Source organism: Leptonotus elevatus, chromosome 1 (genome assembly GCF_054856555.1).
Source record: "Leptonotus elevatus isolate MCC_2025b chromosome 1, RoL_Lele_1.0, whole genome shotgun sequence".
Lineage (NCBI taxonomy): Eukaryota > Metazoa > Chordata > Actinopteri > Syngnathiformes > Syngnathidae > Leptonotus > Leptonotus elevatus.
The window spans coordinates 24,827,276-24,850,215 of NC_141239.1; the positions used below are offsets into that span (position 1 = coordinate 24,827,276).

At 40.0% G+C, this 22,940-nt stretch overlaps 2 protein-coding genes across 3 annotated transcripts in view; both read left to right on the top strand.

Annotated features, from left to right (window-relative positions):
* Positions 1–1,615: 1,615 nt before the first annotated feature.
* stat3 (signal transducer and activator of transcription 3 (acute-phase response factor)) lies at positions 1,616–14,336 on the top strand. 2 transcript variants are annotated; one of them, XM_086086857.1, is made up of 24 exons: positions 1,616–1,801; positions 3,431–3,574; positions 5,095–5,338; positions 5,415–5,507; positions 6,176–6,257; positions 6,331–6,431; positions 6,520–6,671; positions 6,770–6,928; positions 7,018–7,110; positions 7,711–7,770; positions 7,846–7,875; positions 7,948–8,041; positions 8,127–8,174; positions 8,258–8,341; positions 8,475–8,573; positions 8,695–8,830; positions 9,457–9,509; positions 9,602–9,696; positions 9,782–9,921; positions 10,530–10,742; positions 10,826–10,868; positions 12,131–12,190; positions 12,911–13,014; positions 13,698–14,336. In XM_086086857.1, the coding sequence occupies exons 2-24, from the start codon at positions 3,447–3,449 to the stop codon at positions 13,760–13,762; spliced, it is 2,376 nt and encodes a 791-aa protein (XP_085942983.1). In that variant the 5' UTR covers positions 1,616–1,801; positions 3,431–3,446; the 3' UTR covers positions 13,763–14,336. The 2 variants fall into 2 exon arrangements, with proteins under 2 accessions (XP_085942983.1, XP_085942990.1); XM_086086864.1 differs by lacking the exon at positions 12,131–12,190.
* A 2,358-nt stretch (positions 14,337–16,694) lies between these two features.
* Positions 16,695–22,940, top strand: part of stat5a (signal transducer and activator of transcription 5a) — a 60,907-nt gene continuing 54,661 nt past the window's right edge. Inside the window, exon 1 of the mRNA XM_086086877.1 lies at positions 16,695–16,859. The gene's annotated coding sequence lies outside the window, so the exon portion shown is untranslated. The remainder of the gene's footprint in view (positions 16,860–22,940) is intronic.

Below are 22,940 nucleotides of genomic sequence, written 5' to 3' on the forward strand. Positions count from 1 at the left end.
GTGACGTCATAATGCGTGCAACCTCGTGTTCACAGAAGATACATCATGGCGAATGTGGGCTTTCTTTAGTGTGTCTCCCCAAAATGTTACCCTCACAGTTCTTTGTTATATATATATATATATATATATATATATATATATATATATATCTGCGATTGGCTGGCAACCAGTTCAGGGTGTACCCCGCCTACTGCCCGAAGCCAGCTGGGATAGGCTCCAGCGCCCCCCGCGACCTTTGCGAGGACAAGCGGTTAAGAAAATGGATGTATATATATATATATATATATATATATTATTATTATTATTATCATTAATCAGATTAATCACATCTTAAAATTTTGATTAATCACGATTAATTGCTTAATTAAAAAGCTTTTTTTTCCAAAATTGTTTGCCCACCAAATTTAAAGACCACCTGTTATGTGTTTATTTTTTTTAGTTATGAGGACGTCTTTTTTTTATCCACTGCACATATTTGTTTTTCTAATCAGTTAATTACATGCATAATTTAAAATAAAATAAAAATGACCCCAATAGTTTAACATGAACAAATATTCTGAATGTCATACGCAAACATTTGTTTATTAAATGCTTTACTTTAATACATGTAGTTATGTTTATTGCTCAAACACAACCTGTGCTACCTTTAACGTAAGCATCCTTTGTCAACTAAAGGATCATCTGCGGTCAAAATTATTAGTGGGATTAATCTGTGTTAATACATGATTAATGCAATCATTTTTTGTGATTAATTAATTAATTAGCGCTTTAACTTCGACAGCACTAATATATATATATATATATATATATATATAAATAAAAATGAGTACACCCCAACATGTTTTAAGAACACCTTTCATTTCCTGAATTTATATTTTCTATGGGATACTATCCTACAAAATATTCCAACAAATGTGGGCCATTGATTGCAAACAAGATTTGTTAATTAGTACCCACAAAAAAGTAGTTTTTAAATTAAAATTTATTAAAGTACATTTGCACAAATAAATAGACCCCGAGAAAAAGACTGACAACTTGTTAATTCCAGTCCTACTGTTATCCACAACGGTCATGGAGGTCATAGATAATACTACAAGTCGTTTTTGTTGTGGGATGCATTTTTTTTTATTTGATTAAACTGAAAATTTTGTAATCTATGCATTCTATTACAACCTTACTTTCATGATGTGAGTTAAGCGCATATTCTACAGAACACATTTTGTAAAAATGTTGGAAATTGTAAACCAAATGTAATTTTAACACTTTAATCCTTATTTAATTCTCATTTCTCCTGTCTGAGGGATCAAAATATAAACAGCAATAACGTTGGTGACGTCAACACTGCCAGTAATTCAGATGACTTCCAGACTGGCTGTTGCGTCAACCTGCTCTCACTCCCTCGGATTTTGGACGCCATTCAATTGTGATTCAGAGGGAGGCGTATCTTATTGGAACAGCGCAGTTGCGACAGCAGTGAAACGCGCTATCGAACCCCACAGCATCTAAACCCCGCCTCTCCTGTGGAAAATCTACGTTCTGATTGGCTACAGTGCTTCAAGTTTGGCAACTATTGACGGACAGAGCTGTCAGTTAAGCATATAATGGAGTTTGTTTGGCTGGAAACGCCGCAATGTATACAGAGCTTCAGAAGTGAGACCTCGACGACGTGGGTGGAAAACTTGTGACAGTTTTCTGCGTCTCTATCTTTTTACAGACACATTTTTTGGGTTGGAAAAGTAGCGAGAGCTGGCAGGATTATCGCTGGGAACTTCCTGAAGGAGCAAGGTTTATTAAAAGTCAGGTAAGCACCCGTAATATACCTGTTATTTTGATTGAGTTGTTATACAATGTTATTGTCAATGGACGACCTTTTCCCCTCTGTAAAAATAATAATGATAATATGTCGTTATTTATGTTACTACACAGTGTTCAGCTCATAAATATTTATGCTGGCTAAATATATTAGGGTTGCATAAGTTTAAGGTTAGTCCAAAATGGCCGCGCTAGCCCCAGTCACTTAAATTAAGACTGCTAATCATTGTTTCAAGCATGTTCACACCAACAATCGTTGTTTTAATAGATTATTGCTGAGATGTAAATTGGCTTGCTCCGTTGTTTAGTCACGCCCATCTCCATCCCTGCTGCAGGACAACATGGCCGAGACCTGCCTTGCACTAGCCTGCTTACATAAAGCACTCACTTGTTAGCCAATCGAAGCAACAAAGCTGTGCTTCTCTTGCAAATGCTCAACGTTTTAACCAGTACCAGTACCAGTGCATTTAAATGTAATTCACAGCTAAATAGCACTTTTATTATGTCACTGTCAGTCCACATTTTACTGTTACTGTACTTTTTATTATACTTTCTTCTTGGACAGTCTATTTTTCTCAATTACTACGACAGCATGCATCCTAACCTCTACTTATCACTGTTAGTCTAGTGAGATTTGTAATGCATGAGCTGCTTACTAGCAAATGTATCACTAAAAAGTTTTTTTCATTAGTTTGAAGTAAAGCATTCCAATCTTTGACATCGATGATGTTTTTTTTGGGTTTTTTTGCCCTCTTGGTTAGAAGGACCTCCGAGCACTGTTGCCCCTTCCACAAATGTTTCCTTCTACTGTGACTGTGGCAGTTCTGGTTCTATTTTCTTAAAATGACAACACTAGCCTTGTAAAATGACGGTTTTATTCTCTTACAATGACAGCATTATTGTTATCCATCCATCCATTATCCAAACCGCTTCATGTATTGTATTACGGCATTATTCTCATAAAATTACAACTGTACAGTGTTACTTTGCTGCACGTATCACTGTCCATCAATCAAATTTTTAAGGGATTATTTCTAATGTGTTTCAGTATAGCCCTGTGTTTTTTTTAGCACGTTCCTGACATTTATTGAACACTTATTAACAGTAATACACAGTCAGGAGGACACTTATGCAGAAGCTGCTGTCTCACCCAGACACTCACACCAAGACTCACCCAACTCACACAGCACATTTTTGTGTGTGTGTGTGTGTGTTCATGTATGTTCACAAGCAAAAGTGTTTTGATAAATCTAAATGCAGTTGTCTGTTGGATTCTGTAATATTCTTTAGTATGAAGTAGCCTCAGTTGCAGGATAGAAAAGGGTTATTGAATACGGTCATTCTGTTGATCCCTCCTGGGAATGCTGTAGCATGCTGTAAGAGCAGCTGGTGGATAGAACCTGCCTCTCGCAACTAATTGATAATCAATGAAATCATCTCTAAAGTCTCAAGTTACAACTGCACGAATGTAATTTCAGTGTGATCTGAAGCTTTCCAACATACAAGCGACAGAAACTGCCGTCGGTCGTGTTATTAGTGACACTGCAGCTGTTTGCTTCAGAATACAGGAAGTGAGCATCTTGAAAGCATATGGTTGTATTTCTTTTGATGTTTTTAGGTTTGTCCCGGTCAAGATGGCCCAGTGGAACCAGTTGCAACAGCTGGAGACCAGGTATCTGGAGCAGCTCTACCACCTGTACAGTGACAGCTTCCCCATGGAGCTGCGGCAGTTCCTCGCACCCTGGATTGAAAGTCAGGACTGGTGAGTGACAAGTTAAACTGGTACGAAAACGGGCGTGAAGTGTCATGATCCGTTTTACGGTAAATAATTAGCTTTGTTTTTTTATCAACCACTTCCTGCACACTCATAAACACGTCCTGACGATAAACAAGCACATTTTTATTTGAAGGTTTATTTTTTTTCGTCTTCTTCCTCCTTTGTGACACCTTAACGGGAACATCAGTAATGTCATGACAGTCGTAATTGTTATGATGATTGCCTATTCAGGTTATTATTGCCTTTATTAATGGTTGTGAATGCAAAAGCACTATTCACTGAACATTTACACACTACAGGCATATGAATATACAGTCAAATAAACTACAAATGGAAAAGCAGCATTTATGGCAAATTTAAGGAACTAAAGATTAAATTAGCAACTGGACAAGTAGACGCTATCATAGTGGAATAAAAAAAACACGCACATCTAATGCCTCTAAAACTCACCACAACATTTCACAAGATATAACAAAAAATCAATTGTTGACTAAAGTAAGTACATGACCTATTTTACTGCCTACACTGCTTTTCTTATGATCAAGGTTTAATTCGTGCTATTTAAGTTTTTTTTAGGACAAATGATGCAGTTTAAAACATCACAATAATTTTAAAGAAACACGCCATTTATTAAAAACTAACACGCTATTCTGTGAAATGCTTAATTTCAACTCTATCCTGAATTTTTTTTTAAATTTATGTAGAGCGATCATGATTTTATAGTACAGTACTTTTTAGGGATATTTTTGCATTAGGTCCTCGTGACATAATGTGCTGTTAACATTTTTTTACAAAGTATTTTCTTATGTTTATGAAAGACCTGACTTTTTGCACTTTAAGACAATTCAGAAACGTTTTATTTTACATTTACAATTATTGAATTAGAATTATGAAAAGCATCCTTGCTGATATCAGTGTTTGTGTAACACTTAAGTGATTATAACTCATGCTACTTTCATTAATAAACTAAACCATTTAACCAGTTACTGCCTCCACAAAATGTAATTTGGAATTTAATGTTCGTGGAGTTTTTATCATGTCCTTGATAAGTAAGAAGAATTGATCAATATCAGATTGAAGTGAATTAAATCGAATAAAAAAAAACGACGAATCGAACGGAACTCTTGTGAATAGAAATCAAATCGATTAAGGAAATTTGAAATGATACCCAGCCCTAACTTATTAGTCATCTTGAAACAGTGTATTTTACCTCGAACAGCATGAATTCATGAGTAAATGCAGCAACTTTACGTGAATCCATGAAATCTGGTTAAACCTGCCTAAAATACTGCCACACGGTTCTGTTGCATTGTTTAAAGAATCAGCAATTTTGAACAAAATTAAACATAATTTTTTTTTTGTTTTTTTGAGAATGTACATTTTTGTTTTACTTTCATGTGTTAGACAACGTATAATATTGTCATACTGTATATATCCACATTACCTCTCTGTGTGTACTGTAAATGACTTTTACCCATCAATCTTTTTTTTCATTTTTTTTTTAGGACTTTTGCCGCCAACAAAGAGTCTCACGCCACCCTGGTGTTCCATAATCTCCTGGGCGAGATAGACCAGCAGTACAGCCGCTTCCTACAGGAAAACAACGTCCTCTATCAGCACAACCTGCGGCGGATCAAGCAGCACCTGCAGAGCAAGTACCTGGAAAAGCCCATGGACATCGCCCGCATCGTGGCCCGTTGCTTGTGGGAGGAGCAACGGCTGCTACAGACTGCCACTGCTGCTGCACAGGTCCGAAAGAACACACGTTTATCAGTTTTAATGGCATGGATGGTTTTATGACGTAGCTTCAACATGTTGCTATCAGGATGGACAGGCCGCCCAGGCCACAGGGACGGTGGTGACGGAGAAGCAGCAGATTCTGGAACACAACCTACAAGACGTCAGGAAACGAGTGCAGGTTTGTTTTGACATATATTGATGTATTTTCACATCATGGCAACCAGTCACAGTTCTGAGATTCAGGGTTTGAATCTCAGCTCCAGTCTTACTGTTGTTTGGGTTCCTTCCAAAGCATGCATATTAAGTTCAGACTTTTAATTGTCCAGCTCTGCAAATCTGAGTGAATGGTTGCTTGTCCATATGTGTTCTGTGATTGGCTGGCGACCATACCATTGTGTACCCCTCTTCTTGCTGATCCGTCAGGGCATTTGTCATCTTAATAAATTAAGATTATTGTAGAAAAGTTCATTTATTGAAGTGGTTCAGTTACAAAAATAAAACATGTTATGCAGGTTCATTAATTACACAGAAAAATACTTTCAGGAAAGCCAATTGCTTCCTAAATCTTTATTGTTAAATTAAAATCCTTTGTGATTGTTTATGGGATATTAAAATTTGGTGAGATCATGAATGTATTTCATTAGCTGTGAACTAAAAAAATATATAATGTAATATAAATATGTGTATGTGTGTGCAATTAATCTATACAAACATTTAGAGTCACTTTTGATTTGAACTAATAAAAGAAATGTAGTTTTCCGCCTAGTAAAGCATACATGTCCGGCAATTAATTCGCTCTTACTGTATAGGTGGTCAGTATTTAAGATGTCCTCTTGTTTCCTACAGGACATGGAACAAAAGATGAAGATGCTGGAGAACCTGCAGGATGACTTTGATTTCAACTACAAGACACTTAAAAGCCAAGGAGGTACTGTATGCACATTTTTAGAGTTTTCATATTAAATGTGACTGCAAAGCTAAATTGTTCATTTTGTTTGCAGAGCTAAACCAGGACCTGAACGGGAATAGCCAGGCGGCAGCGAGCAGGCAGAAAATGGCACAGCTAGAGCAGATGCTGAGTACCCTGGACCAGCTCAGGCGGGTGGGTGTTCGCATATCGCCTTCGTCTGAAAACAGCTAGCACATTAGCCACTGCAGTTATCTTGACAATGTTGTTACTTTTTTTGCAGCAAATTGTGACAGAGATGGGAGGCTTACTGACTGCAATGGACTACGTACAGAAGAACCTGACAGACGAAGAACTGGCCGAATGGAAGCGACGACAGCAAATCGCCTGCATCGGAGGTCCACCTAACATCTGCCTGGACCGCCTCGAAACATGGTACGTATCTAAATTGATTATTTTTGGGTAACAGGCCTGACTAAATTGATTATTTTGGTAAATAACCTGACTTGAGCTGCTCAACATTTCCCAACTAGGATCACGTCCTTGGCCGAGTCCCAGCTCCAGATTCGGCAGCAAATCAAGAAGCTGGAGGAGCTTCAACAGAAAGTGTCCTACAAGGGAGACCCCATCGTCCAGCACCGGCCCGCCCTCGAAGAGAAGATCGTGGACTTGTTCAGAAACCTCATGAAGAGGTATTGCTGAAGGATGAACACACAATTTGCTGAAGGAAACGTAAAAATGAAACTCAATGATAAAGTAGTGTGTTATTGTGACTCAACAGTGCGTTTGTGGTAGAAAGACAGCCATGTATGCCCATGCACCCGGACAGACCACTGGTCATCAAAACAGGCGTGCAGTTCACAAACAAAGTCAGGTAAGACTGAGAATGTGCTCCACGTCATTTCACATGAAGTCTTGGAATACATCTCCTAATCAATTGATTGATCGATCAAGAGTTGGATAAGTCCTTAATTTGCATGCTTCCAACATTGTGGGAACAGTTTTAGGAATACTCTTTAATTTTCCCAGTGCATGAAGCATGATATTTAGAATTATGCTTGTATGGGTTTTCTACGGAAGAAGCCCAGCAAACACCTTTCAAATAAACTATAAATGAGATGGCAAGCCAAAATCAACCGCTTATGTTGACCTCTTGACCTCTTATGTTCTAGATCAGTGGTCCACAAACCCAAACACTGGGTTGCGGTAGTTTGACAAATAGTTGCTGGTCCACAAGATGTCTGGAGGACCAGAAACTATTTGGGAACCACTGTTCTAGATCAAATGGACAATCAAACAAAATCCCCCACAAATTTTTTGAAAAGATTACCCATAAGACTAGATGCTATTATAACCAATGGTGGACCATAGCCTTTCATTTTCAAGGTCACATTTCCCAATACTTTTGCTCATGTAGTTTAGACATCTTATTTAGGGCAAGATGTTCTAATCTTTAACATGATTATTCTTCCAGGCTACTCGTGAAGTTTCCTGAGCTAAATTACCAGCTGAAAATAAAAGTTTGCATCGACAAGTGAGTTTTTCAAATGTTTATTATTATGTGCACATCAGCTTTCTTACTGAATAATATGTGAAAACTGTTTTCCAGAGAGTCTGGGGACGTGGCTGCAATCAGAGGGTAAGGTTTCTAAAGTCTTACACTCAATGTGCTATTTAAAGTCTCACTTCCTGCTTTTTGCTTTTGTTTTAGGTCCAGAAAGTTCAACATCCTCGGGACAAACACCAAAGTCATGAACATGGAGGAGTCCAACAATGGCAGCTTGTCAGCAGAGTTTAAACACTTGGTGAGTTGCAGAGGCAGAATGTGCTCGCGTCAACTGACAAAACGCACTTCCTCACGGCGGAACCCCCACTTCCTGTTTGTTGCAGACCCTGAGAGAGCAGCGGTGTGGTAACGGTGGACGCACCAACAGTGATGTAATGATCACGGCAACATCCCCATGTAATAGTATCCCGGCCCCACACTTTGTACTTATAAAAATTTGTTTTTTTTCTGTTAGGCGTCTCTTATTGTCACTGAGGAGCTTCATCTGATCACCTTTGAGACTGAAGTCTATCACCAAGGCCTGAAGATTGATCTGGAGGTAAAGCAAATGGAGACCTTCAAAGATGCCTGAGATGTTGGCAGTTGACATCAAAGTGCTTAAAGTGAATCCTCACTTGAGAAAAAATTGCATTAAAAGTGAGTTGTGGCCCAATTTCTAACACTTTGTGCAGACGCATTCACTGCCCGTGGTGGTCATATCTAACATCTGCCAGATGCCAAACGCCTGGGCGTCCATCTTGTGGTACAACATGCTCACCGACCAGCCAAAGGTAGGATGAGACCCCTAATGTGCCACTCTGAGAACAACGTCGACACATACCATAAAATGGGAGGGTGGGAAAGGAAGAGACTTTGATATGATGCATTACGGTGCTGTGCATCCACGTACAGAATGTGAACTTCTTCACCAAGCCGCCAGTGGGGACGTGGGACCAAGTGGCTGAAGTGCTCAGCTGGCAATTCTCGTCCACCACCAAGAGAGGCCTGACCATCGAGCAGCTCACCACACTGGCCGAGAAACTGTTAGGTGAGGCTGATGAAAAGCATTTGTTGCTTGCTAACTATGTACTATGTGTCCTTGGTTATATGTTAGGGGCTGTTTTGCTTCCTTTTTCTAAATGATCGCGTAGCATTTCAAAATGTCTTGTGCAGCTTGGCAACCTGTTGTATTGTCAAAAGAACATCAGGTATGACTGCATGTGCATAGACTCTATACACGTTCTCTTTTATGATGCAACAACTGGCGTTGCTAGACGGTTTAAGTTTGTAACTGTCATAGAAAGTGGACTCTCATCTGATCCGAGGTCACGAACTAAGTGTGTAACAGGGTGCAAAAGATATATAAGTGCAGTGTGTTAGCAAAATAAAAGGTCACAGCAATAAACAAATCTAGCTCAAGTCCGACTATCTAATTATGTGCCAGAGAGTCCAAATCTAACAATTGTAAACCAAGTACCCTGTGTATAACCATATCACAGATATTTCTGTGAAGCAAATTTTTTTTTTTACATAAGATTCAATTAGCGTGTGAGAGGGGTTTAAGTTTTAAACTATAAGACAATAGTTTATATCGCAGATTTTTGCGAGTTGTCTTGAACATAACTTTTTTGATGAATGGAAATGTGCTCTATAATTGTTGCATTTTGCCTTCAGGGCCGTCTGTCAACTACTCCGGCTGTCAGTTTACATGGGCCAAGTTCTGTAAGGTACCTGAACTCGCTCTTCATCCGCCATGTTAAACTCCTTAGTTGCAGCTCTGTTGCTAACGTGATCTGATTTTTTATTTATTTTCTTGCAGGAGAACATGGCTGGCAAAGGCTTTTCGTTCTGGGTGTGGCTGGACAACATCATCGACCTGGTCAAAAAGTACATCCTGGCGCTGTGGAATGAAGGGTAAGGAGGTGGTGACATTTTGTAGGCAATTTTAGACCCTTTGCTCTTTTTAGACATAAAAAATATGTACTTTTTTGACCTTCAGGTACATCATGGGCTTCATTAGCAAGGAGAGAGAGAGGGCCATTCTCAGCCCCAAGCCGCCAGGGACATTTCTTCTGCGCTTCAGCGAGAGCAGCAAGGAGGGGGGCATCACATTCACGTGGGTTGAGAAAGACATCAACGGTGAGGCATACCATGCTTTTTTTTTTAAAATGATGGATATATATGTATAATGGGTCCCTATTTTTGTGCACAGCGCAAGACTAGCCCTAACTGTGCGCATGGGTGGAGTTTTCTTTCTTTTGGTATTTTTCTAGACTGTACGCAGGTAGAAGTGAGCGTAATGAGGTGTTTGCGGTTGTAGGGTGGAACGTAGCCTTTTCCCGGCCAATTGAAGCGGTATCCCTCATTTGTATTAAAATCAGGGCGGTCAGAGCATACGCGGGCTTGACATTGAGGAAGCAAATCGACTCGCTGGGCTCCGAGAGACGAGATTGGTGCATGCATAGTGCGTTTATACAAGCAAACTGCAAGATCTCCCCTTGCAGCTGATAAAGACGGCCATGCATGTGACATGGGAAATTGGAGACTGCCAGGCCACTTGGCCGTTCCAAACATCGTGGAATAGACTTGCCCGGCACGGAAATTGAGATGCGCCCGTTTTTACGCACGTGCGTTTGTCTACGAAAATAGAGCCCAATATATCAAAAGGCGAACAGATGGACGATATCCAACTGGATATCCTGTGTAAGTAATGTGTTGTGATGCTGAGCTACCCTCTACATTTGCAGGCAAGACTCAGATCCAGTCCGTGGAGCCGTACACCAAGCAGCAGCTCAACAACATGTCCTTCGCTGAAATCATCATGGGCTACAAAATCATGGATGCCACCAACATCCTGGTTTCTCCCCTCGTGTACCTCTACCCTGAAATTCCCAAGGAGGAAGCCTTCGGGAAGTACTGCAGAACTCCTGAACCTGAGTTGGGAGACTCCAGCAGTAGCAGTATGTCGCTTTTTGTACACATATTTGTCTAATGATTATCATACTGTTCAATTGTATTTTAACGCCATCTTTTCCTGCCATAGTCATTCAGCCATACTTGAAGACCAAGTTCATCTGTGTCACCCCGTGAGTATGACTTTTAACATCCTTCTGAGCTGATAGTTAGATTTTATGCAAAGAACTTACATTTTTACCATGTGTCTCTGTTTCCCTTTTATTGTTTGAATTAATAATGTTAAAAGAAAATCAGAACAAAGCTGCTGTCACTAGTCAAGTCAACGCATCCTCTGGACCTCTGACAGGGGTACATTATGGTCTCTATTTTCGCATATATATCTTGAGTGCACGTGGTGCATCTCTGTGCGGAGGCTGGTTAAGACGAGTGCAGACTGGTGGGCCTGCGAGAGGTAGGGCTGCGCCGCTGTGCTCTAATAAGGCTAATCAAAATGGCGGAAACCAGTCCACCAAATTGGCCAACACGCAGCGGGTCTTGCGCTGATATGAAAATTGGGATCCGCAGGCGTTTTGTTTGTCTACGAGTAGGAAAAGGGAGTTGTGTGTGTTTGTGTGTGAATGTGTCGACAGATTTTCATTGCGTCCATAAGATAACAGACAGATGTTCTTTTATATTGTATGGAGTTGAATGATGCGTGTGTGCATACGTGTTGTTTGCATGTAAATAAATGGACAGGCAAATGTTAACATGATCTGTGTAAACAAACTGATATCAGATATGTCTCTGTATGAATAGACAAACACCTTAATACTATGTGTGCAAGAATGGCAGATGTTTATATTGCATGTATTTGAATGGGTAGACAGTTTGCGTTTCGTGCGTATGTCAACAGATGGACTGTCGTTCGCTTGATTTGTGTATGTGGATGGAACCTTCTTTACATAATGTGCATATGTGAATGGACAGACAGTTGTATTACACGTGTGTGTGCGAGTAGATATAATGCTGTTCAAATTATAGATGAATGTCAACATTGCGTGTGTGGATAGAATGTTGTTAATTGACATCCATGTGGACAAAAAGGACAGATGGATGGACCTTATGTCTGTGTGTGCGTGCGAATTAATCAGGTTGGTCCAAAGAGAAAAATGTGCGTATGTTTTCTGATTGGCTTTAAGTACGGTTGTTTTAAAGGCTCAAAAATTACGTGTAAAAAAAAAAAAAGAAGAAAAAAGATGGTTGGAAAAAAGAACTTGGTAAACTTCACTTAGTCAGCAGGGCCCAATTGAGTAACAATGCAACACGTTGGTTAAGTGTACTGACAGAAGAACTGTCAGGTGGTTTCCACTGTTGAATCCTTAAAAAGCAGATTTGCTGTTTGAAAGTCACATCATGCGAAAAAGACCACAACACGCCTGACCTGTCTCCTTAGGTGTCCCTCCGTGTTCATGGACTTTCCGGACAGTGAGCTGCTTGGGAACGGATTCCCGTGGTAGGCCCTTTGGTGGGGCGGGGCATGTAGGGACTGTTTGTGTGTATGTGTGGTGCATCACTTAATGTATGTCTGTAGTCAGCTCACCCATCAATGCTATATTCAAACAATGCTGTGCCCCAAACGTTTGATAAGCTACACATTTCCGCATCTGTGTGCTTTCACACAGCAACACATCTCGCACAATCATGTAACAAGATGACGAGTAGGAGTGGCGAGTACTGAAAATGTGTCCTTATAATACCTGACACTGTTACTGCTTTGATACTATTATTTGACTGCCGTTTATATAGAACCCAGTGAAGCGAGATTTGATCAATTCATTTTGTCACACGAGGGCAGAAGTGGATGTTCAATGTCACGCCTCTTACACACAGATTTCATCCCGCCTCTATTAAGGCGCAGATACTACCCCAAATGGGGAATATATGAGTGGGTCGACATTTAAAATAGCTGTCATACAGTAACAATTTATTTCACCACAACAAAGAGGGAGAAGTGAGTGTGAAACTTCAAACTTCACTACCTCCTCCTTTGTCCATTTCATCCATTGCCATTTTTATACAGAACCCAGCGAAACATGGCGGCAACTGTGTGCGCTTTTACACAGCCGCACGACATCTCACGATCAGCTAACCCACTAGCGTGTCAGCATGTGTGTGTCTCCATGGCTGTCTAGTGAGGCCAGAGTTGTCATGTTTGTTTGTTTTCTCTTGCCAGCACAAACTCGGGAAACACCAGCGACCTTTTCTCACTCTCACTGTCTCCGCGCACTCTGGAATCGCTGATGCCCAATGAAGGGGAGGCTAATCCAGGACATCTGGGTGAGTTGCGTACAAACATGCACATTCATATACAATCAGCCGCCACAACATTCTCAAATGATCTTTCCCCATTATATTGACTAGAAATGCCATTGATCCGTTACAGCCTCCCCAAAACAAAACATTTTTGTAACAGGTTTTAATGAAAAAACAAACAAAAAAAACAGCGCTCTACTGATTTGATGCTTAATTATGGTGCTTCTCCTTCTTGTGTGTGTGTGCGCGCCTTGGCCACTAGAGGGCAGTATAATACATACAGACATCCTACATGTAGATATGATGATGAAAACGAAGACCGCTGCAAACTTGTTTCAGTAATATTAGTGGTTTTTGCAGAGGATAAAGCGTATACGCCTTTAAGTATTGTTTTATGCTGTGTCTGCATGTGTTGATATTGATTGTATTCAAATAGTTGTTTAAAGGTGAAGAATTACCGACATGTCAATGCTAGTTTTATTTGCATGTCTGGTGTTTCCTATTATTTGTTAGCATTGAGCTAACAGACTTTTGGCAAAGTTATGTGGCATGGATAAATGCACTAATTGTCTTTGTTTTTTTAGTTTTGAGGTACCATTAAGTCCATAATAGTTTTCTTTAAATTAATCTAGAAAGGGCTAAAAATAGAACCTGTTAATTGCTGTATCAAAATTCATCATATACATGTCTACTGCTATCTTTCACAGAATCTCTGACTCTGGACATGGATGTAGCTTCTCCCATGCATGTGAACACATCCAACTTGGGTTGAGTTTCATGGAGCATTTGTGGCTAAGAGATGGTAAACGACGTTCCCACTTTTACTGATGATTGTGATGTGTCCATCACCTTCAACGATCAACAGTATCTTCACACGGTGACTTGCAAATATGATATACATTTTAAGTTGTTACCTTTAGAGATGAATGTGTGGGTGTGTGTGTGTGTGTGTGTGGGTGTGTTGTGAGAGATACATTGTTGTATAAGCTACGTCATTGTTGAAAAAACACACACACAAAAAACTCACTTTCCATCCCTGCCAAATGTAATTATGCAAATGTAGTGTTTGCCATTTTTACCTTATTCATTTTCAAGCACTATAAAACAACATGTACATACTTCCATTTTATTGTCATACTTTTGTCTTGTACTATCAACACATTTTCTCTGGATCTGGCCTGACTTATATTTTCTCCTTCCATGTGTGGTGTTAAAAATCTCTCCATCTATTTTCAAATGACTGTTTGGAGCTCAACTGCCATGTTAGACAACTGTTTCTTGTACAAAAGTAAACATTACTGTTGCTATTCATTATATTTAGGCAATAAAAAAAATTCACCCTAAAATTATGCTACATTTCAATTTGGTAGCTCACAGGATCATATTATGTGCAAAGTATATTACAATGAACAAAAAATACTTGGGGGGGGGGGGGGGGGGGGGGGGAATGCCAAATAAATGGGACAATTAAAAGGACTTTAAAAAATCGCCTAAAGCTTTGAAACATATTTCAGTGCATTGTAGCGTTGTTATATTTGTTTCTATTCAAAGTGTATCTTTTTTGCTTTTTTTCTCTACTACAATGTTCAATGTTTCACTATATTAATCTGAATCTATTTTTAAATATTTATGCTCTGATTGTGTGTGTGTGTGTGTGTGTGTGTGTGTGTTTTTTTTCCCAAAAAAAATTAACGTTTATGATGGGGCTTGTATAAATTAATTGTAAGACCTTGGCGGAGGTCTGGGTGCCATTCTGTATTTGGGTATTGCACACACTCACAAACACATAAAAATGAAACTTCCTATTTTCATTTTCATTCTGTCGCAGCAACACCCGAGAAGTATTTCCCTCAATGTCTTTTCATTTCTCGTCAGTGCACTTATAAAAAAGCCCCGGGACATCATCTAGATACCACTCACCCCCCACCTTTTTTTCTTTCTTCTTAATGATGATGACATTGATAGGAAAAATAAATCAACCATGAATGTAATATGAAAAAAATGCACTGAATTGCAAACATATAATTTGCATTTAATATAGCAGATAAATCATCCTACTTGCTATTCTTTTGCAAGTTTTTAATTTGCATATGACATACTGTATTATTGCATTATGTTAATGATTTTAATGTCAATAAAGTTAATTGAGTAATTCAATTGAAAAACACATTCTAATTTAAATGAATTAATTTGGAAAATAAATAATGACTTAAGCAATCAAACATCAATTAACCTTTGTCCTTTTGTACGTGTTTGTCAAATTAAGTGAAGTTCATTTTTTAACCTGAGAGCGTCGCTCTTGTCCGGGTTGACGGTCAATCATCATTTTCAATATATTAATTATAGTAGATCTATTTAACTGTGCTTTATTAGTGGGGTGTTTTATGCTTATAGCATATGTTTAATTAGATTATATTTAGTCAAGTGAAATTGTTGTAAGCGCTTAATTTGTTTATTTGCTTCTTATTTTTTCAATTGTGTACTAATCACTCCAAGGAATAGGAATTTAAGTAGAATACATATTATTTTTCTATTATAATCAAATAAAAAAAATGAGGTGCTTTAAAAAATATGCTTACAATTAATACAGATAAATTACTTTTTTAGTTTTTGCTAAAAAGTAGAAAAAGGTCGCTTCATGTCCACATATTCATATAGGCTAAACATCCATCCATCCATCCATTTTCTGTACCGCTTGTCCTCACAAGGGTCACGGGGGTTGCTGGAGCCTATCCCAGCTGGCTTCGGGCAGTAGGCGGGGTACACCCTGAACTGGTTGCCAGCCAATCGCAGGGCACACAGAGACGAACAACCATACTCACAATCACACCTATGGACAATTTGGAGTGTCCAATTCACCTGCCATGCATGTTTTTGGAATGTGGGAGGAAACCGGAGTACCCGGAGAAAACCCACGCAAGCACGGGGAGAACATGCAAACTCCACCCAGGAAGGCCGAAGCCCGGACTTGATCTCACAACCTTTGCACTGGGAGGCGGACGTGCTAACCATAGGCTAAACAAACTTTAGATTTTTTTTATGGATTTATTTGTATTAGAATTATATGGTCTTAAACGCGTATACCATAATATGTACTTATGTATAAATTAGTACTTTTATATATAGTGTTAATTATAATAAGAAATAAGAAAATTCAAATGCGAGTACTGTATTGTTTTTTTAAATTGTACTTACTGTGATGAAAATGTTGTTGCCGATCTTATTTTCACGATGATACAAGGACTGGTGTTGAATGATATGGACTGAATGTTGAGTGGTACAGAATGAATGTGCTGAATGTTTTGAATTTCAAATGAAATGATGTGAATCGTTGGTTGGAAATGTTGAAATGTTTTTTTTGTCATATATATATATAATGTATTACAATAACGTAGCTAATGATGTGGATGTGAATGAACTATGTGTGCATGTCAAAATAATGAGCACTCGGCACGAGCAGATGAAAAATAGTGCGCTTTCAGCTTTCACACGATTAGACACAATTTCACACTGAGTAAGTCAGTTTGTGAGTATTGTGTTTCATTTTGGGTGTGAGATTTGTTTTCATGTAAAATGGTTGGAACTTGGAAAACAGTTTTCACTGGCTCCAAACGCGACTTTCACATCAACACGTCGTCGTTCCTCCACACCAAGAGAAAGCGACACCGGAAGTGGGCGGGGCCAGCGAGAAAGAGAGAGGGAGATTGAGCGAGGGAGTGAGGGCACCTCACGGAGAGGTCAGCATTGCAAACTGTAACAAACTCCACGGAGCGGGCGAGCGAGAGAGCGAGCGAGAGCTCACCGAGTCACCGCAACCTTGTGGCCGCACTCGAGCACACGAGAGCCGAGGCAGTCGTCGCCCCACGGAGGTAAGAGTGACATTTGCAAAGCTTGTTGGGGGTTTTTTTCGGTGAAAAAAAACAAAAAATGTCTTTAGTGTCACTCGACGCTCAGCTATTACGACACACTACTAATATGCAACGTTTGTAAACAAACGCTGCCGAGAGGAGGGGGCACTCTGTGCCGGTGTGTCTGCAGTTAGAGGCTCAACAGCGGCTGCGGGCATCCCTGTTATTGCCCCCTCTCGCACCACCAACACCTCCACGCTAACTGGCCTTCGCTGTCACTTGTTGTGGTTTTGCTAATGTTTGCTGCTAACTGTGTTGGGCAGGCAACTACTGTATAGACATGGAAAAGTAGTTAGGCTGTATTGCAATATCACTGTCGATAAATTGTCATTTGTCGCTATTGCTCTGGGCAAGTGGCAAACGTACTTAAACGCACACAATACTTGTGCAAAAAATATTCTGGTAAAAAATAAGTAGAGACCGCCAAATAGAAATATATATTTTTTACAGTCCATTATATCCAATTTTGGTAACTTGACACAACTTCTCAAAACTTTTTTGCAAATCTATCTTTAATTTGATAATTTCATAACTTTTTGAATGTAGCAAACAGCAACTGGGAAATCAGATGAACTTTGAATGGCAGAAGAGCGTCATTTTTAGAATGGCACATTTATCTTCTTGGAGCTGATAACATATTAACGTTTAACAATTATTTTAAATAATGCCATGGGTGGGGAATAGCTTTCTTCTCCCAAGCTGTTGTGTCATCGTAAATGCTCCTGCCTTCAAGTTACAATTTATAAAAAATCCTAAATCAGGGGTCTCAAACTTGCGGCTACGTGCAGCCTGCAAGATAATATTCTGTGGCCCCCAACTTGACATCAAAGTTTAATGTTAATGCGGCCCTCAACTTTTTCGACGTATTGTTGCCCTTGGTGTTTTGTTTTGTTGTTTTTAATCACTAATGGGCTTTTTGGAACGCGACCAGCAGTGGCCAGAAACGGCGCTGATGTGTAAAATCCGTAAGTCGGAAGTCCGTGGCATATAGTCCATTGTAAACATGTCTTGTAAAGCACCCATCCAGCATTTTGCCACAAAAACATTTGAATGTAACGCAACATAAGAACAACAGCTTTTAATAATCCTAAAGACAAAATTCGATTTTAGAAAATTTTCAACGATTCGATTTAGACGATGTATCGAATTAATTTGATTTATTGCCCAGCCCTACTCTGAAGTGACACCAAGTGGAAGGAAAAGGAAAACCTGCTGTGAAAAAAAGGTTGGTGACAAGTACAGCCAATTTCATGAAAATCAGGAGACAATGGCTTTTTATTTTAATTTAATTAAAAAAAAAAATTTTAGTACTGGGGCACTCCAAGTCCAACATGACAAAGTTGCGCTGCTCAAGAAATCAGAAGTCATTATTCAACTAGACCAGCTGAGTATGCAAAGTACCATGATGAGAGCGAAGACCAGGTCACCAATCTTGTTAACGTTCTAAAGAACCGTTCAGGTTCTGAACTATTAATTATAAAGACTGACAAGTTTGGATTAGTTGTAATTTTTTTGTGGAATACTTGACACACCCAGACTCTGTCTCCAGCGGCCAACACATAAATTAAGTTTGAGACCCCTGCCCGAGATTTAAAAAAATTAATTAAAACAATTAATCAATCAATCAAACAAAATCTCTACTATGTTTGCCTTTACATGACCATATTTCCCTACTTCTTTTTTTTGCGTTGTAATCTGTGGAGGTTAAAAAAAGTAATAAGCCTATTTTGACAAAGTAAGTATACAATAGAATACAAAGATGACCCAGTAATTAACCTTTAAAAATTTGTGTCGGCCGTGGCTCAGGGTGTAGAGACAGTCGTTCAGTAACCGGAAGGTCGGCTGTTTGATCCCCGCTCTCCCCAAGTCACGTGTCGTTGTGTCCTTGGGCAAGGCACTTGACACACATTGCCTCCAGTGCTACTCACACTGGTGTATGAAAGGTGCCAATGTTTGGTGGTGGTCGGAGGGGCCGTAGGCGCACACTGGCAGCCACGCTTCCGTCAGCCTGCCCCAGGGCAGCTGTGGCTACTTAAGTAGCCTACCGCCACCACAGTGTGAATGTGTGAGTGCATGAATAATGTATTCATTACATTGTAGAGTGCCTAGAAGAGCGCTATCAATCTTATTATTGCAAGTTGGTTATACTTTCCCAGTTTTTATGTAAATTGTCCACTTTGAGGCACTTTTTGAAATATTTGCTGAAACCACGCTGATTATTTTCAGTTGTGAATGTATTGGTGTCTTCTCAAGCGCGAATGTCTTTTCAACTGGCGGCTTAGTCGGTGAGGACCTGTTTTCAGCAGTGGCATCGCGATTAGCTGGAAGTGAGCCGATCAAAGCTTTGTCTTCCCCCCCTTTGGTTGGTGTGACCGAGCAATGAGTCAAAGGCGTCAGACATATGAAGCGCTTCTCGTCAATGACCCGCACGATAACAGGAAGTCGGCTGAATCATTCAGATGGCGACATGTGACAATCCATAACAAACGTGCGGGTTGTCAAGTGTGAAAGGGAAAAGGCAAACCCTGCGAGGGAAGTGATCAGGAAGCATGTGGTGGCAACCCACACACCCTGCCCTCCCCACCTCTTAAACCTCCACCCTCTTTCAGTTTGCTAATCCGCCAGTCATGTGACTACCAGCTTTCAGTCTGGAGCAGCCTGATCCATCTGTCGAATAACGCTTCTGATTGTTGACACCCTGAGCACGGTGAGCAGACCTCCCCTTTTGCTGTCTCATGGTCGCCACTGGCTCCGCACGCGCCGTACTTAATCGCTTGATTTTCCTCGGCTGGTTCACGAGATAACTAGTTTTCACTTAGTTGCTCCTGGCAACCTTCGACACATGATGCAAAGTTTCACTGAGCCGCGTGAAGGAAGTGGCAGAGCTTTGATGGCGACGGGGCGCTTCCTTTTCCTCTCATTTGAAAATGTTGTGTAACGAACTGCTGGACAGAAGTCGCGGCCGAAATCGGGCTCAGGGTAGATGTGGTCTGGAGACATCCTTTTCTCATGTTTACGTTACTACAGTTGTCAGTGAGCCCAAACACAAAGGTTGTGTCACAAAGTTCTATTCATTGTATTGGACATATACAGTACAGCATCGGGTAGGGTCATAATGAAGTTCTGCCCCCACGATTGAAAACACATCCACCAATCCATTTTTTACTAGCACTTAATTAATCAATTCAAATTGACATCGCACTAGAAGTAGAATGCAATATTGAAATTGCAAGGGGTGTAATTAAAAATAAAATAAAAAATCTAACCGCTCGGCAATCCCAAAACAATTAACACACATTTTGGTAAAAACACACAAAAAATGCATTCTAAGTACTAATATAAAGCTCATAAACATACACATACAGTACTGTGTTTATTTGCTGTGACGGAAGTCCACCCTCATAACATTCAAAATGGCGCACGAGAGAGACGAGACGTTTGTTTCCCACTCAAGACGCGTTCGCTTTGCTTCCCTCCATTTCTCTAAGATGCTTTTTGGACATCACATCCGCTCGCCGTTGATTGGTTCATTGAGCACGGCCACCGGGATGCCGGTGAAAAGTGGAGGCGCTGCAGGAGAGTGGCTCACCTGTACTGCAGTACACGGCAGTTCCGTCTTTTTTTTCCCGACTCTCTTAAAAAGCAACGCCCCTTTCCTCCGGTGTGCGCAATGACCCCGGGAGCTGCTGCGACCGACCGGTCACACGGTGAAAAGCCAGCGAGAATCGAGGCGGACACTCACCCCGCGTTCGTTGTTTAATTTAAACAAACGCTTGCTTGCAGCGTTTGTTTTTTGCTTGCATCACCACAACATCCTATTTCGGTGGCCGAATACTCGGTGCATCACTAGACTCAATCTCTAGTACCGCGATGAGTCTGGATTTGCAGGCGAGTGGTCGCCAGCCAATGGCAGAACACATATGGACCACCGTGCTGCAGTGAATCTATTTACTGCCTCTATGGGCACTGACAAACACCCTAGCTCTGCCCCAGGTCATCATGGTAACAAAATCAAACTGGACATGGGTCCCACCGTGACTGAAACGCGGTTTAGGATGGATGAGGTCGGGGATAATAATCATTTTTGTGTAAATAGTTTTGGGTGAGCCCAAATTGGATGAAGTGCAACATACTGTTCAATGTTCTGTACATTCGGGGTGCACAACTTCACATTTCTTGAAGTCAATTGAACTAACATGATGAAAGTTTAGTCGACGTCACTGATGACCTCATTGATATATTTTTGGTACATACAGTACAGTGGTTGAGATAAAAGTGATCCGACTTTCCATTTCTTTTGTTGATGAATGCTGCAGCTTGCCATTTGGAGTGCAATCTTTAACCTGTTACCTGGTAATTCAATCCATTTTCCAAATCACTTATCTTAACGAGGGTGTATTTAAATAAAAAAAACTTTTTAACGAATAGCATCCATCTCCTTTTCTACAAAATATATTGCAAAGCTAACACTGCTTGACCTCTGCGCTAGGAGTTTTATTTATTACATTTTTTTTATTACCTTTTTTCAAACACTGGAATCTGGTGTTTTTTTAAGCTGGCACAAGACACAATTCGGGTTGGAGCTATTGAATATTTTGGTATTTGGATATCCTACTGAAAATTCTATTGAATATTCATGCATTTGGATAAGAAATAAAAACATATATATATTTACTTGGTCGAAGACAACGACAAAAAAAACCCCACATTTCTATATTCCATTTAATAATGAATGAGTAGTTTTCATTTTTAGCTAATCAGCATTTTTTACTTATAAGTTGCACCTCTGTGCTCAGAAAGAGAAATATACTTTATATGGTTTATCAAGAAATTGTTTATTGTTCTGGTTAACGCAGTCATTCCAAATCACATTGTATTCATGTGAACATATGTCAGACGTTTTGAGGTCGGAACTGACACAATCCGACGGGGCTAACTTAGATTTCCCACTTTCATTGATAGGGCTGGGTTTAAAATATCAATATATTGATATCGAATCAATATTGCTTTTCATAGCCCAATATCGATTCATATTTGGTATCAGTAGTGGTGACTACTCAAAAGTAGCATATCGGTTGGGGGAAAAAAGTGGTATTGAACATCCCTAATCCTGACCATGCGCCATGATGTGTATGTATTCTGTAAATTAATTGACTCACTTTTATTTTTTACAGCCAACAAATAGTACTTCCATGTTTCAAATATAATAATAATAATAGTTCCAATAAGAATATGACTATTATCATGTTAAAGCATTAATTCCTTATCAGTCACTTAGGCTGGAAGTGGTGAGCATAAGATGGAGGTGGCCGCCTCTGAATTGTGTACACAGGAAAAACCCTGGTACAGATCCCTGAAAGTTGTACTTAAGAGCAATGAATGTTGCTTTCCATTACCGACAGCAAATAGTTGTCTGTTAATCTGTTTGCAGACACTGTGTTAAGGGTTAAAAAAAACAAAAACCTGACACGGTCAGATCAATATAGCATCTTCTGTGCTATTGTGTCGGCGGTACTTTTGCATAAAAGAAGCTACAGACTATACACAGCACATGGTGGAAACCAAACGATACCGTGAACTGGACTGCACTGCGTCGTGGAAACGTGGCTCAGAGACACTGTTGGGGTTATGTCGAGCAGCCAGTTGAGCAGGATGTGCGATAGCTGAAGCTGTCACTGCGACGTTAAAGCCTATTACGGGCTTACTGCAAACCAGTGGATGCATCACCCACCAATATGACTGCGGCTACTGCATGGAAACAGGCCACCGAGTCATGTTAGCAGCTGTATGCGCCCAAGGTTGAAAAGAGTTGCTAGTGCGCTCCTGCAGGCAAGAGCAACATAAACACATTAGTTGTTGTTGTTTTTGCTCCTGACTAATGCTTGCTTGTTCGCTAGATTTAGCTCAAGTCCGGCTAGATAACATCGGTGTAAAATTACAGAAAGGAGCATATTATTAACAAAATATCATGGAAGTTACGATAATAATTTCCCATAAACTGGTTGCATAGGGGATTAGAGGGTAACTGTCCATATCCGGTGC